The 15,680-nt window shown below is 36.7% G+C and overlaps 1 protein-coding gene across 5 annotated transcripts in view; it reads right to left on the bottom strand.

Moving 5' to 3' along the window:
• Positions 1-15,680, bottom strand: part of CAMK4 (calcium/calmodulin dependent protein kinase IV) — a 242,090-nt gene that overhangs the window by 123,303 nt on the left and 103,107 nt on the right. For all 5 annotated transcript variants that reach the window (XM_059418352.1, XM_059418353.1, XM_059418354.1 and 2 more), the window contains exon 3: positions 5,484-5,562. In XM_059418352.1, the coding sequence (XP_059274335.1) occupies positions 5,484-5,562 (79 nt within the window). The remainder of the gene's footprint in view (positions 1-5,483; positions 5,563-15,680) is intronic.

Here is a 15,680-nt window from a genome sequence, read left to right as displayed (position 1 = left end):
TTCAATTCATTTTCTTCTTTGTTTACTCTTACTGTCCTCAAAACTTTGTCTGTATTAATGACACAATGAGATGAACAGATATTGCTTTTGGAAATGTCTAGGTTTTTCAGTAAAGTGATGGTTCAACTAATTTTCTGGCACTTCAATACATTTGTAATAGAGAGAGTCACTGGAGTTTACCATAACATTTTTAGAAACTGCAAGATTTTGAAATGCTTTTTGAATGGCCAGAAGAAATGCTAATTTATGATAAAATAGGATGTCAATGTCGAAGTATGTTTTAACCTAAATTTTTGGCTATGAGAATTTTCATATATACTGAGATATTGAAATACCTAGCATGGATGCTAGTATATTGTCTTATATTCAATAATTATTGATTTTTGCTATATTTTCTTTCTCTCCTCATATGTACACACACTACTCACATAATTTTTTGTAGCTTAAGTATTTGAAAGTAAGTTGCAGACATTATTACTTTGGTTAATATGTATTTTAATGTATACTAATTCTATGAAGTATAGTTGTCTATATATAAAGTATATGGTATTATATACATATAGAAAATATGTCAGTTAAAAATATTTTTATTATAATTACACATTAATTTCCCATAAAGACATTTTTATTAGTCAAAATACCCAACTGTCTAAACATGACAATTTGTGTTTATTATAAGCATTAACCCTGTCCTTACCTGATGACCAAAGAAATATGGATTTCTCCATAAGAGCTAGTGCTTTAGTCTACCTTCCTGTGGATAAATGAGAGTCAGTGTCTATCACCCAGACATGTAAGTGCCTAACGGATACTCAGTGATGAATTAGGAGTAAGTCTCTTATTGCCAATGTAAACTAAGTCCTTCTCCAAATATTAAGCTATAGAAAGGTACATCATATTGCCACAAAATAAAATTTGGGCAAATTGCCTTTAAAAAGTATTTAAACAGATCCTGGGAAAGAGGATTATTGTTATCAAATAATTATAAAAGAGATGAGAAATCTTTCTTGGACTTAAAAGTGTTCATATGTGAATTTAATCACCTATAAACTGGATTGAGTTTTCTTGGGTTTATTAACTTTCTTGAATATGATATAAGTTTCACTTATCTTCAAATAACAGATTGAATACATATTTTGAAATTCACCTCGGAAGTCTTTTCTTATAGATAGTATTATGGGCAGAATTTTATCCCCCCAAAAAAGATTATATTGAAGTCCTAACCAGCAGTACTTCCAAATGTGACCTGGTTTGGAAATTGAGTTATTGTGGATATAAGTTCACTTAAGATGAGGTCACAGTAGAGTAGGGTCTGCCCCTAATCCAACAGGAACGGTGTCATTCTAAGAGGAAAATTTGGACACAGACAATGTGCAGAGGGAAGATGAGTTGCAGACACAAAGGGAGAAGGTGGCCACATGACAACAGAGGCAGAGATTAGAGTGACACATCTGCAAGGCAAGTTTCTGTCACCAGGAGCAGGAGAGAGGCATGTGAAATGCCAATTGAATATTACCCCCACCTTAAAAGACCACCAGAGACGTGAGTCAAAGCCAATCAGCAAGGGTCGTTTATTGCAGGTTCGAACCTGGACCTCTGCGCCGCTCGTTGCCGATAACGCCGAGAGGTCCAGAGCTGGGTTGGTGCAGGGTTTTTATCATGGAACAAGTTCTCCCTGAGCACTCTTAGAAAGTATTGACCCTGCCAAAACCTTGATTTCAGACTTCTGGCCTCAGAACTCGAAGAGAATAAATTTCCATTGTCTTAAGCTTCCCAGTGTGGTAGTTTATTACAGCAGATCCAGGAAATTCTCACAGTTAGCTGATAATAGATGATAGGTAGATAAATAGATATGATGAGGGAGCAGGAGGCTGGCTGAGGACAAAGTAAAAGCTGGCGCCTTGCACCCCCTCTTCACCCGCTCCCCTCCATATGTGTAGCATTCCTCAGGCACCCCTGACTGCCATAAAACGACAAATAGTTAACGTGCAGGGATCGCAATCCTGCAGAACAGGAATCTCCCTTGCTCTACAAGATGTCCTAGAGACCTAAACAGGGAGGTTACCTTATCAATAGCACAAATTTCCAGAGGCAAATAACTCTTGGTTCCTGAAGCCCTAATGTCCCCCTCCCACCATAAACTGGAGGAGACTGGAGTAGAAAGGAATGTAAATGATAGCCGGATCATAATGCCCCACCAAGAATCTCCCAACAATCTTGATGTTAATACCTGACCTAAGGACGACATTGATCAAGCCATAAGGGCAAGGACTCCCCCCGGCACCTTGTAGGCTCTCCCTAACATGTGAGAACTCTGTTGAAGTCTCCCATCCCCTCACCACCTCCCCCCAACCGCGGGGTATATAACGTGCCCACCCTCACAACCCGGGGCAGCAGCTCTTCCTGCCCACGGGTCCTGTCCCCGTGCTTTAATAAACCACCATTTTGCACCAACGACGTCTTAAGAATTCTTTCTTTAGTTGTCGGCTCCGAACCTCCTCACCCCACCGAACCTGACTTAGGTTCTGGGACTTCATCAGATAGATAGACAGACAATCTTTCGGATCTTTTAGGTTTAGGTCTAGTCATAAAATGAAGACTAGAGGAATTATCCAGTAAAGTAATATAGTGGTCCTAAAATTATTAGTTGAACCACCAAAAACTGCCATTTTTTGTAGGTAAAAAAAAATGATTTAAGAGAGGTAGTTTTATGTGGCTCAATCTAATAAATAGATTGATTAAATAATTCCATTTCTAAAGTCTCCTCTTTCCTGAAAGAGCAGATCTTTAACTGAATTCACTAGGAAAATGGTTTGTTTTCCTTGCATTGCTTTTCTTCTATAAAGCGATTCCTAGGCTTCATTCATTTCATTTAGAGAAGGAAGTTCTGGCCTCCTGACCTATAAGAAAGGAAGCGCTGGAGGCAATTCCTTTTTGAGGTTTTGCCTCCTGGTCTCTCATTTACACATCTCTGTGCATGGTTTATTCTAGGAGACAATGCTGGAGATTCCATCCAATTCATGTTCAAAGCTTGGGTTGCTCCAGGGGATTTTCTCTCATTCCATTTGGCACAGCAGTGACAGTGTTTGACAACATCTGCCTTCCAGCACCACTCGACAGCTCCATCTGACACTTGGTTCCCATCCACATTTTCTTCCCGCCTGTCTTCTGAGGAAGATGTTTCCACAACAGAGGTGGAGAAGAGAAGACAGCAAGGGCAAACCAGAGCTTTACTTTCCCAGTGAATAACTCACGAACTCACAAAACGTCTTCTCCTGTCTCTTAATCTAATTCAACCAAAGATTTTTGACATAAACTTCTCAACCAGCTCTTCGTACTTTGGGATTCTGAGCATTCAAACACCATTTCTGAGTGATTCTTCTACACATCCATACAGCTAATCCCTTTCAAAGTTTCCTCCACTCTGAAAACAAAACAACCACTCACAAATTTTACTGACAGTTTTTTTAACCAGCAAGAAAGAATATAATCAAGTCCGAAAACATCTATGTGACCACTGCTAAAACATGCTTATTTATCTTCATAAAAAGTAGATATTTACTTACAAGTTCCACTTCATAAAATTGTGATAATCCTTAGTTCAAATAAATGTTATGACTCTAAGAAATCGATTTAAGAGAAAATTCCAAATCTTATCAATCAAAAGATTCCTCTACATTCTGGAGTACTTAAATTATTGCCTACACCAAATAGGAATCCCTTTGGGTTTATAGTAGCAACTGCCATTTAAATTATTATTCTTCACTTAAACTGTCTTTATTAGTTTGCTCTGGCTTCGAATTCTAACAGATTGTTTCAAAATGTCATTCTACTTCTACTCAATTGAAAACACCCTGCCATTACTCTCTTCATTGTATGAGATTCTAAAATTTCTAAAATTTCCCTGGGCCAGACAATACATAAACAATTGGTGATATTAGAAAAAAAAAATAAAAATCCTTCAGCCTAAAAGAGGTATCATTTAATTTCAAGATTTATGATATTTCTCTCCTCAGTATACTTTACAGCTGGGTTTTCAGAAGTATATATATTTCACATATGTGTTCACATAGAATTTGAGAAAGGAAGAATGTGCTACAAAGGAATATGTTATGTTTTTTGTGGTTTTATAAAGGCAAACTCTTTCAAGACAGAGAATAGCCATGCACTGCATTGACAAACACTCTCTGGGATACAGGGACTATCATGAATGCTGGTGTCAGATGCTGCCACTTCTATCGTGAACTCTCACCTGCTGTACCTCATTGGAGATGAGCCAGAGTAACTTTGCCCCCTTGGCTCACCTATGAGCATATGGCAAAAGGAAGCAATATGAAAACCCAATCCTTCCTTCTTGTTCAAACAGAGACTTCTTAAATGAGCAGGCTCGGTCCTAGAAACAACAGTATTGGTCTATTTGCACTTAATTGAAGCAACCCCAACATTTGAAAATCAAGTTAGAAGCTGATGACTCCTTTCACAAATACATCTATTTGTGTTTCATTTAGGTATTTTTTAAAATAGCAAGCATGTCTACTATACTAAACTATGGAGATTCTTTATCTGTACACATTGTATGGACCTATTTTATATTTTTATATTTTAGCCAGAGGCTTCCATTGAGGTTAAACAAAAATCTTGTTTAACTCTGAAACTCTCCCTGCTCCCCTTCCCTCAGGGGACTTACTTAAAAACAAGTCCTGGAAACCAGCTTCAGGTAACAAAGCCCAGATACAAAGGTGGGTCAGGCCAGGTGGAGACATCAATCAGTGGGGGGTTACATACTGTCTCCCTAGCTACCAAGGAGTATGGGCCCCCTGCCCTTTGGGAGCCTTTTTGGCACCAATCCTAATCAAGGTGTAACAGGCTGGTTCAAATATCTACTAGGGTAAATTGTAATTCAATTGGTCACCTAGCCTCACTGTGGAGTTTCCCGTGTGTGTTACAATCTCATTGGTCACCTGTGCGAGACCAAGCTGGACCGCATGGCCTTTGCCCTTAAAAGCTATTCTGTGAAACAGAGAAGGGTCACCCTTTCTTGTAAGAGGTGCGTCCCCAAACGTTCGGTTTGATTCTTGACGCTTGGTGTGAAATAAAGCTTTGCTTGACCTTTGCTTTATATCAGTCTCACTCCTTTAATCACGGACCCATTATTGGGGCATAACACACATATATGGACATGTGTACACATATATGTACATATGTACATTACTAGTATACAAAGTATACCAGGTCTACCTGCCAGTTCTAAAGGTTTCTCCTTGCCACACTTCTCCCCACAACCACATCCAGTCTCAGATCCAGTCGCTTTCAAAGAGTCATGGAGTTTCCACTAGAAAACAACTCATTTGGCTGCACTTTCAAGTGAGTTAGCTGTACACAGTAGTTCTCTGGCCTCTTTATCCTGTGAATCAGGGTTCCTGGCTTCTCCAGGTCACAGATCCCTTAGAGATGCTGTTTGTTATATAATAAAATAAACTTACTGTTTTCTTTAACACTTTGAGAGCATAAGGCTTCTGGGTCCCCTTCTGTTTGCATCTGTACACAATGGATGTAGCACCCCTTGAGGGGGGAAAAAGACAAAAAGAAAATGTTATGCTCTGGACATGAAATCAAGGGGAAAGCTTGAAAATAAATCTCTCTTGCAGTTACCCTCATAACTGACAAGTATTTATAAGTTCTACTACAGGACCAGCCCAATAGTTTGTTTTTTTTTTTTTTTTTCCACAACTGAATATGGTTTGCTCAGAAAAAATCTAGGTTTTCCAGTCTGTTCTTTTCCTTCTGGCCCATCCCTATACAAGTAACATGCCCAGGGCCGCTGCATTCAGTAGGCTCTGGAATAACCTGGGTCCTCAGGTGAACATCACTTTTGGATGACATCCTCCAAATTTCACAGTCCCTGGGCTTTCATAAAGGTATGAAATTACAATTTCAAATTAGCCATACAGCTTCAGGGAGAGAGTTTAAGTTCAGCACTGGGCTGTAAGGGTCAGGACAGTGAGCAAACTTGCCAAAGGAAGGGGGACCCCGTGAATTTACACCAATTCATTTGGTGCCCTGGCATTCTCCCGGTGTTAACATTAGCTCCACAGAGCTTCTGGCTCTTTCAACTTGGTGAAAATTGCTACCATTTATTTATATATGCCTAACAAAAATAATTACGTGAGGGGAACCTGGGGGGGGGGCTCACTGGGTTTAACCTCTGGCCTTTGGCTCAGGTCATGATCCCAGGGTCCTGGGATGGAGCCCTGCATGGGGCTCTCTGCTCAGCAGGAAGCCTGCTTCCCCCTCTCCTCTGCCTGCCTCTCTGCCTACTTGTGATCTCTGTCTGTCAAATAAATAAATAAAATTTTTAAAAGAAATAATTATGTGAGATACCCAGGGGAAAATATTACAGAAATGGTTAAGAATATATAGACGAAAAGTAGATCTTTCTGTTTAAAAAACTCAGATAAGTACAGAATGTTTACCTGTAAAGGAGAATGGCAAGAAGGGACTCAGTAATTGTCCACGTGTGTGAGGTTACTAAAAGGAGAACACTGAAAAACAGACAGTGTGGTCTTGATGTTCTCTCTCCTCACACAATAGCAGAGCAATGAAATAGAGGCAAAAGAAGCCCACAGACCAAGCAGGCTTAAGTTACATGCTCAGAAAGGGAACTTTAGATGAATCTTAAAATAAGATCAGTTGAAGTAAATCTGTCACACTTTGAAAACTAGGCCAAAGGAACTCTTATGACATATTCAATCCCGTGGTTCTAAAATTCTAAGTAAGCACAAAAGAAGTCTAAAAAATCAAGCATATTCCTAGTTGCCCATTCACAATCCATTTTTAACAAAGTCAGGAGAAGGCAGAAATTGGTGGTGTATATGCTGATAGAGAAGAAAAATTTCAATACGTTTTTTAACACTTTGGTAAGACATAACATATACACAAAGAAATATATGGTTTTAGAAATGGAATAAATGGAGGTAAACACAAAATTCAACTTTATTTTTAGTTGTTCAAAAGATAACTATCTAAAGCAAAACTACTGACAATGTATTATCTTTACAGCATATATAAAAGTAAAATGTAGGACAATAGCACAAAGAATGGGGGAGAAATTGGGAAAATACCTTTGGGTTCTTATATTACACGTTAAGTATTATGAGATTATTTAACAGTAGACTTTGATTAATTAAAGACATATACTGTATAACCTTGGGCAATGAAAAAAATAATTTGAAAAATCAAAAAAATAAATAATGAAGCTAAAACAGAAAAATCAAAAAAGTAATGTGAGGGAGGAAGAAACAAACGAAAAGACTAAAAAATAAAACAGCTAAAACTATGGTGAATTTTAATCAAATCACATTACTAATTACATTAAATATAAACCTTATAAACACATCAGTTAAAAATAGAGATGATCAGATTGGATTGAAAAACTAAGATCAAACTTATGCTGTGTAAATAAGCCCATTTAAATATAAAGGCAAAAACAAGTTAAAAATAAAATTCTAGAAAAGAGATACTATGCAAATACTAAAGAAAAGGAAACAGAAATACATCTATCAAGATCATGCCAACCAGACTTCAGGATAGGTATAAAGATGGACATTACTTAATTATGAAGGGGTCACTTTCCCAGAATGACATAGCAGATGTAAATGTGTATGTGCCTAACAGCAGCACTTCAAAGTACATGAACCCAAACTGATAGAACTGATAGGAGAAAAAGACAAATCCACAAATACAACTGGAGACTTCAACACACCCTCCCAGCAAATGACAGAACAAGTAGACAAATTGTTACCAAGGATAGAAGACATGAACATCATTAACTAAGCTAATCTAATTTACATTAAGAGAAAACTACAAAAAAAAAAAAAGAAAGAAAGAAAGAAAAGAAAAGAAAAATAGCAGGAAATACATTTTCTTCAAAGGTAAAAGATCCACATCCAGACAATATAGAGCTACAGTAATCAAGAGAGTGGTGTTGGAGAAAGAACAAACATGAAAAAGAATGGAATGAAAAAAAGAATACAGAAATAGTCTTAAACATATAGAGTCTGTTGGCAAAAAGGCAATTCAGTGGAAGAAAGGACAGTCTTTCCAACTATAAATAGTGCTGGAACAACTGGATTCCCATATGCAAAAAACAAACAAATTTATAATACAAAACAAAAACCTTTATCTAAACTTCTCAAAATGAATCACAGATATAAATATAAAACCTAGAATTCTAAAGCTTGACCAAAAAAAAAAAAAAAAAAAGGAAGAACCTTCAATTAGGCAATGATTTCTACACACAAAACCAAAAGCACAATGAATCAAAGAACAAACAAATAAACTGGATTTAATCTAAATTAAGAATGTCATGTCTATTCTTTGAAAGCCATGACAAGGAGAAAATGTTTACAAATCACATATTTCATAAAATACTTATATCTAAAATTACAAAGAAACTCAAAACCCAATAATAAAAAATAACGGATTTTAAAAATGAACCAAAGAGCTGAACATATGTTTCACCAAAGAAAATATATTGATGGCAAAAAGCACAGAGAAAGATGCTCAATGTCATTTGTCATCAGGGAAATGAAACTAAAACCACCATGATACACAACTCCATACTTAGTGGAATGCCTTAAAGAAAAGAGAGAAAAAGAGAGAGAACATCATGAACTTGCAAGGATTCAGAGCAACACTAACACATTTTTGGAGGGAATGCAAAATATTACAACCACTTTGGAAAAGAGCTTGGCAGTTTCTTATAAAATTATTTGCCCAAGTTAGATGAAAGCTATATTCATGACCCAGCAATTGCACTACTAGGTATTTAACCCAAAGATACAGACATAATGAAAAGAAGGGGCACTACACATGTGGTGAAAAGAATGATCATAGCAGCAATGTCCACAATAGCCAAACTGTGGAAGGAGCCGAGATGCCCTTCAACAGATGAATGTTATAAAGAAGATGTGGTCCATATACACAATGAAATATTACTCAGCCCATGGGAAGGAATGAATACCCACCATTTGCATCGACATGGATGGAACTGGCGGGGATTATGCTAAGTGAAGTAAGTCAAGCAGAAAAAGACAATTGTCATATGGTTTCACTCACATGTGAAACATAAGGAATAGCATGAAGGACCACAGCAGAAGGGAGGGGAAAACTGAATGGGAAGAAGTCAGAGAGGGAGACAAATCATGAGACACTCTGGACTCTGGGAACCAAACTAAGGGTTCCAGAAGGGAGGAGGGTAGGGGGATGGGGTAGCCGGGTGATGGGTATTAGGAAGGCACGTGTTGTGATGAGCACTGGGTGTTCTACGCAACTAATGAATTGTTGAACACTACGTCAAAAACTAATGAGTACTATAGGCTGGCTAATTCATAATAAAAAAAGATAGAGAGAGAGAGAGAGAAAGCTGTGTTCACTCACCAACTTGAAAACAAATCTTTACAGAAGTTGCTTAGTAATCATCAAACAAACTCCAACATCAAATGTTAGTTAGTAATCATCAAACAAACTCATCAAACAACTCCAACATTCCTCAAATGAGAAATGGATTAATAATCTGTGACACATCCATATAGGGGAATACTACCCAGAAATAAAAAGAAATGAACTAGGTTATACACAACTTGGATGGTTCTCTAATATCCTAAGTGAAAGAAGCCAGGTTCAAAAGACTGTGTTACTCCATTTATAGAACATTATTGCAAAGACAAGACTATAAGGACAGAAATAGATCAGTGCTCAGGGATGAAGGAGGGACTGAATACAAATAAGTATGGGAGAATTTTTGGGCATAATGAAACGTGTACATTTTGCTTGTGGTGTGTTTACACAACTATATACATTTGTTAAAATAGGTAGAAATGTATAATAAAATTTGCTGTATGTAATTATACTATGATAAAAATACAGTGAAAAACCCTTCCAAGAAAACCCTATCATTCAAAAGGAAGATTAAAAAATATTACCAAAAGGTAGCCTATAACATTCAACTTAGTCTATTTATATTTAATGGTAACTGATGACATTTGGGGAAAAAAAGAAAAGAAGTACAAGGGAAAGTGATTTGCAAACACTGAAGAAAACTAAAGATCTAATTTCTATTTTTGTAACAATTGAAAAATTAATATACTCAAAAATTCATATAAAAGAAAGAGATTAAATATCCTCTATTCCTTAATTTCTTTATCACGTTAAATTACCTACCAATAAATTCGGTATACACATCACTGTCTTAGCAAAAGCCTTCCAGAAATTTTTAACAAAATACATTCTTGGGGTGGCTGGGTGGTGCAGTTGTTTTAGTGTCTGCCTTTGGCTCAGCACATGATCCCAGAATCCTGGGATCAAGTCCTACAAAGTGCTCTCTGCTCAGCAGGGAGGCTGCTTCTCCTCTCCCTCTCCCTGCTGCTCTGCCTACTTGTGCTCTCTTTCTCTCTCTCCCCCATCAAATAAATAAATAAAATCTTTTAAAAAACCTAACAAAATACATTCTTAACTGATCAATCTCAGGATAGCCTTATGCTATTAATAACGCACAATTAAAAAAATTTTTTTGTATTTTTGTATATGAGGAATCCATTAAGAGCGTCCAATTTAATATGGTAAGTAATGGACTTGTTAATATGAACAGATCATTTAATTTTTTCCACTTTATTGAGTTATGACTGACATGTAAAACTGTATAAATTTAAGCTATACAATGTAATGATTTGATATGTATACATATTACAAAATAATTACTATAGTATGATTAGTTAACACATCCATCACCTCACAGTTACAATTTTAAGAATGACTTTTTAATATGAATTTTAAGATTAAGTCAAAAGAACAGAAGAGCCAAAACAAATTTATGTGAAAATAACATTTCAGTAATTTCTCTAAAATAAAACCCATTTTCTTTTTTTTTAAATATTTTATTTATTTATTTGACAGACAGAGATCACAAGTAGGCAGAGAGGCAGGCAGAGAGAGAGAAGAGGATGCAGGCTCCCTGCTGAGCAGAGAGCCCGATGCGGGGCTCGATCTCAGGACCCTGGGATCATGACCTGAGCCGAAGGCAGAGGCTTAACCCACTGAGCCACCCAGGCGCCCCTATAACCCATTTTCTTTGCTGAAATTAAATGATAAGCTTAAAGAAACCATGTTTCAGTATGTTTATGTAAAAATAAAAACTATTTTACATGTTAACAGTAAAATTTTAATACACAAAAAACATTGGTAATAATACTGAATCCACATTTCAAAATAGATTATAGACAGAATCACCGTAAAATTTCCTGAGATATAAAGAAAGCAAGGAGATTATAGTAGAGGATATTATATTCATGGAGTTACTCAACTGGAAAAAAGAAAGCTTCACTTACTCACATCTATTCATTTATAATACATTCTTTAATTTAAAAGGCCAAGAAATAAAGAAAGTATTCTAGTTAGGAGTTTTTCTGCTCTGATTTTGTTAAGAAAGAAAATCAATATTCTTCTGGAGTCTGAGCTTGACTTCTACTTTCTTTCTTTTTTTTTTTTTTTAAGATTTTATTTATTTATTTGACAGAGAGAATGAGCAAAGGCAGATAGAGTGGCAGGCAGGGGCAGAGGGAGAAGCAGGCTCCCCGCTGAGCAAGGAGCCGGATGTGGGACTCAATCCCAGGAGGCTGGGATCATGACCTGAGCCGAAGGCAGCTGCTTAACCAACTGAGCTACACAGGCATCCTTGACTTCTACTTACATACAGGTTTTCTTTAACAGAATTTTTAAAAAAGATTATTTACCTATCTATTTCTTTATTTAGTATTTTTTGAGAGAGAATGCCTGAGCATGAGTGGGGGTAGAGGGGAAAAGGAGAAGGAAAGAAAGAATTTCCAGCAGACTCTCCACTGATCGCAGAGCCCCACTTGGGCTTGATCTCATGATCCTGAGATCATGACCTCTGCTGAAATCAAAAGTCAAAGGTTTAATAGACTGAGCCACCAGTCATTCCTAAAGATTGTATTTTTAAGTAATCTGCATACCCAACAGTGGGCTCAAAGTCACAACCTTGAAAATCAAGAGCACCCTCCACCAACTGAGCCAATCAGAAGCCCCTTTAACAGATATTTTGGAAAAAATTATTTTTCAGGTCTAGCTTTATCTAATATGATTGGTTATTAAAAAAAAGTTAAAGGTAAAACGTTAAAAAGGTTGTTACATTGCAGACAAAGATGAGAAAGTAATCAAACGTATTTATAGACTAACTTATATATAACTTGCGAGCTCGTATTCATAAAATCATGTACATGATATGTACATGATAATCATAATTCTACATATATGCTATTAAACACAATATATATTATTATTATTATGTATCATACACACACACATTACTTCCCCTGTAAAGCTGTTCACAAGCACTTGATATTGGTATCTAGTTGTGTCAAACTTACAGATGTGGGGAAAAGCTCTAGATATAATATTTATATATTTGTCTGAGAACACTTCAAGTATAGAGTCCATTGCTACTACATTTAGGAGCACTTAGTAAAAAAGGGGGCGCTTTTTATCCTGTAATTAATCTTTACATACTCCTTATGTCTAACACTTAAGGAATAATCAAATGGATTCACACTAATGTTTTGGGGAATTAGGATGAAAGCGCATAATGTGAAGATAATTTAGAATCATGGGCATTCTTCCAGTAAGAGGCTAACAATCACTGATTGGTTTTCTGGGGGAGGATTTAGTGGAACATTTGTGATTTGGAGGTTGAAGCAACAGAGCTTGGCTTCACTTGCCATCAAACCTACAACTTGCTCTTTGGAAATGCAAGAAAACTTCAGATATAGAATCTCTTAAAACATAGAAGTCTGGAGGGACTGTTGACCACTCTGCTGCTTGGTTCCAGATGTGTCTCTATAATGATATGTTTCCTAGCCATGGAAAATTGTCTCTGCTAAGTATTAAGCCTCATCAAGGTATGAAAGTGTTTCTTTCTTTCTTTCTTTCTTTTTTTTAATTGGAAGGGTCTTGAAATGGAACCAAAGGATCTTTTTTTTTTTTTTTTAAGGATTTTATTCATTTATTTGACAGACAGATCACAAGTAGGCAGAAAGGCAGGCAGGAAGAGGAGGAAGCAGGCTCCCCACCAAGCAGAGAGCCTGATGCGGGGCTCGATCCCAGGACCCTGAGATCATGACCTGAGCCAAAGGCAGAGGCTTTAACCCACTGAGCAACCCAGGCACCCCCAGAACCAAAGAACCTTATCTTTCTCTAACATTGAAGGAGCTTGGTTAAAGAATAGAGTTAGGTCAAAATATTAATCATTTTCAAACATTTCAATGCAATTATCTCTTGTTTTGGTTTCTTTTTGGGTTTTTTTGCACCCAATTTTTAGAACTTTTTTTATTTTCAATATGTGTATGTGCTTGCAGGAAAGATTCTCCTAATGCTCATTATGGTAAGGTTTAAGAACAAGGCTGTGATTTATAAGAACTGTCGATCATACGCTGAAAACTTAATGTGCACAACTCTATATGTCATTGTATTTCTTCTACACGATTGACTTGCTATTATTTAACAAGCCTATTCTTTTCATTGTTTGTTTGTTTTTATAGATTAGACGAGTTGTTAAAGAAGACTGGTTATAACCTCAAAATTGGTTCTTCTTGGTGGGTGAAAGAGTCATATTCAGGAACAGGAGCCTGAAAAAAAAACAAAGTCTCTAAATGTCTAATGTCAGCACACATCTTGCCCCATTGCAGTGACAGTTTTTCATTGTTTCATTCTCCCTTCCTGCCAGCTGCAAGTCCTCAGAGCTCCTCCAGATTTAAGTGTTTCAAGATGTTCTTTGGTGACCAAAGATCAAAATCAAATCTGAACCTTAAACCAACAAAGAATAGGAAAAACTGCTGAAATGATTTAATTACTGATTTGGCATTTTCAATCTACATCTTGAAGAATGGCTAACCTTTAGAATGTAGAAAGTTGTTATTAGACCTGGAGGTTTTCCAAGTCAGTTAAATTTTACAGTCCTAAAATAAATCTCAAAAATTTCACGTCAAGGGATGACAGTAAATCTCAGATTTCAAGAGGTGCTCAAGGCCCAAGGTTTTAATAAGGTTGGGTTCAGAATTTCAGCCTATCCATAACTATGCTCTCTCTTCCCTGTTTGTTGAATCCTGCAGAGAGCAAGGACAAACACCCCACCTCAGTCATCAGGGTCATAACCCAGCTTCCTACGTGGGGCCTTATATGGACTTAAAACTCTCCCTGATGGATTCTCACTTGTTTGACCCTGACTTCCGCTTGCTCTATACCCATTCTTCCATGTCTAATTCCTGACTGATACACTTCCTTCTTCAAGATCTACAATGGCAAGTGCTTAACTCTTCGAACCATGAACGATTACACTCTCTACATGGGGAGCCTCCAGTTTCTCATGGCCCTGCTACCTTAGTTAACAATTTCTTTCAGTTGCCTAACAGCATCTAGCTGTGACTTCATTCCTAGTCCTGCATTTTTGCAATGACTGGCTTAAAGATGACTCCTTTAGTTTCAAAAATTTAACAAAGTCCCTGCCCAAAGAGAAAGTAAAAGCTTAAGTGGCTTTGGAATTCAAATTCAAGTTCAAAGCAAACAAAAACCAGCTTCAAATGATCACATTGCCTTATATATTTGTTCTCAATCAAAAAGTAATATAACAATAAATACTGTGGACATAAAGGGTCTTAACACTCTCATCAGTCCTTCCCTTTGGTTTAAAATATTTACTGCCTCATATGTTAGCCATTAGAATCAATTAACTACATGCTTTATGAAGACTATTTTTCTTTTCTCTGAATTTCCAGTCAACCATTTCATGCTACCATACATTCTGAAGACAGATTTGGCTCTTTGTTTTTTCACCTTTCTCCTCCATTCCCAGACCCATTCCCTTCTATTTCACATCATCTACTGTAATATATCTACTATAATATATTTAGATGTATCCATGTAATCCAACCTTCATGCCTTCACTGAAGTTTAATAAGTACTATTATTTCTATGTGCTACTGGTCATATGTATTTTCTCCAATATATCAAAATATAATTGACATAACATGTAATTTTAAGCCGTACAACATGTTGATCTCATGATTACTACACTAGGGTTAGTTTAACACTTCCATCACCTGACATAATTCTCATTTCTTTTCTGTGGCAAGAATACTTGAGATTTACTCTCTTTGCAACTTTCAAGCATATAATATTGTTAAATATAATCACCATGCAATACATTAGGTCCTCAGAATTCATTCATCTTGTAACTGGAAGGTTGTACCCTCTGGCCAATATCTCCCCATTTCCCCCATACCCCAGCCTCCGACAACCACCCTTCTACTTTCTGTTCTAGGAGTTTAGTTTTTTTAGATTCTACTTCTCAGTAACATATACAGCATATATCTTTCTCTGCCTGATTTAGTTCGTTTCACATAATGCCCACAAGGTCCATCAATGTTGTTGCAACCGGCAGGATGTCCCTCTTTTTCATATCTCATAAGTAAGTAAGTAAATAAATAAATAAACATCTTTATCCATTCATCTGTCGATGGACACTTAGCTTATTTCCGTATCTTGGGGACTGAGAATAATGCTGCAGTGAAGAATAGAGTATAGATTATCTCTTCAAGATCCTAGTTTTGTTT

This window comes from Mustela nigripes, chromosome 12, assembly GCF_022355385.1.
Source record: "Mustela nigripes isolate SB6536 chromosome 12, MUSNIG.SB6536, whole genome shotgun sequence".
Lineage (NCBI taxonomy): Eukaryota > Metazoa > Chordata > Mammalia > Carnivora > Mustelidae > Mustela > Mustela nigripes.
The sequence above is the reverse complement of the archived record's forward strand: the minus strand, read 5'-3'. Positions and strand labels throughout refer to the sequence as shown.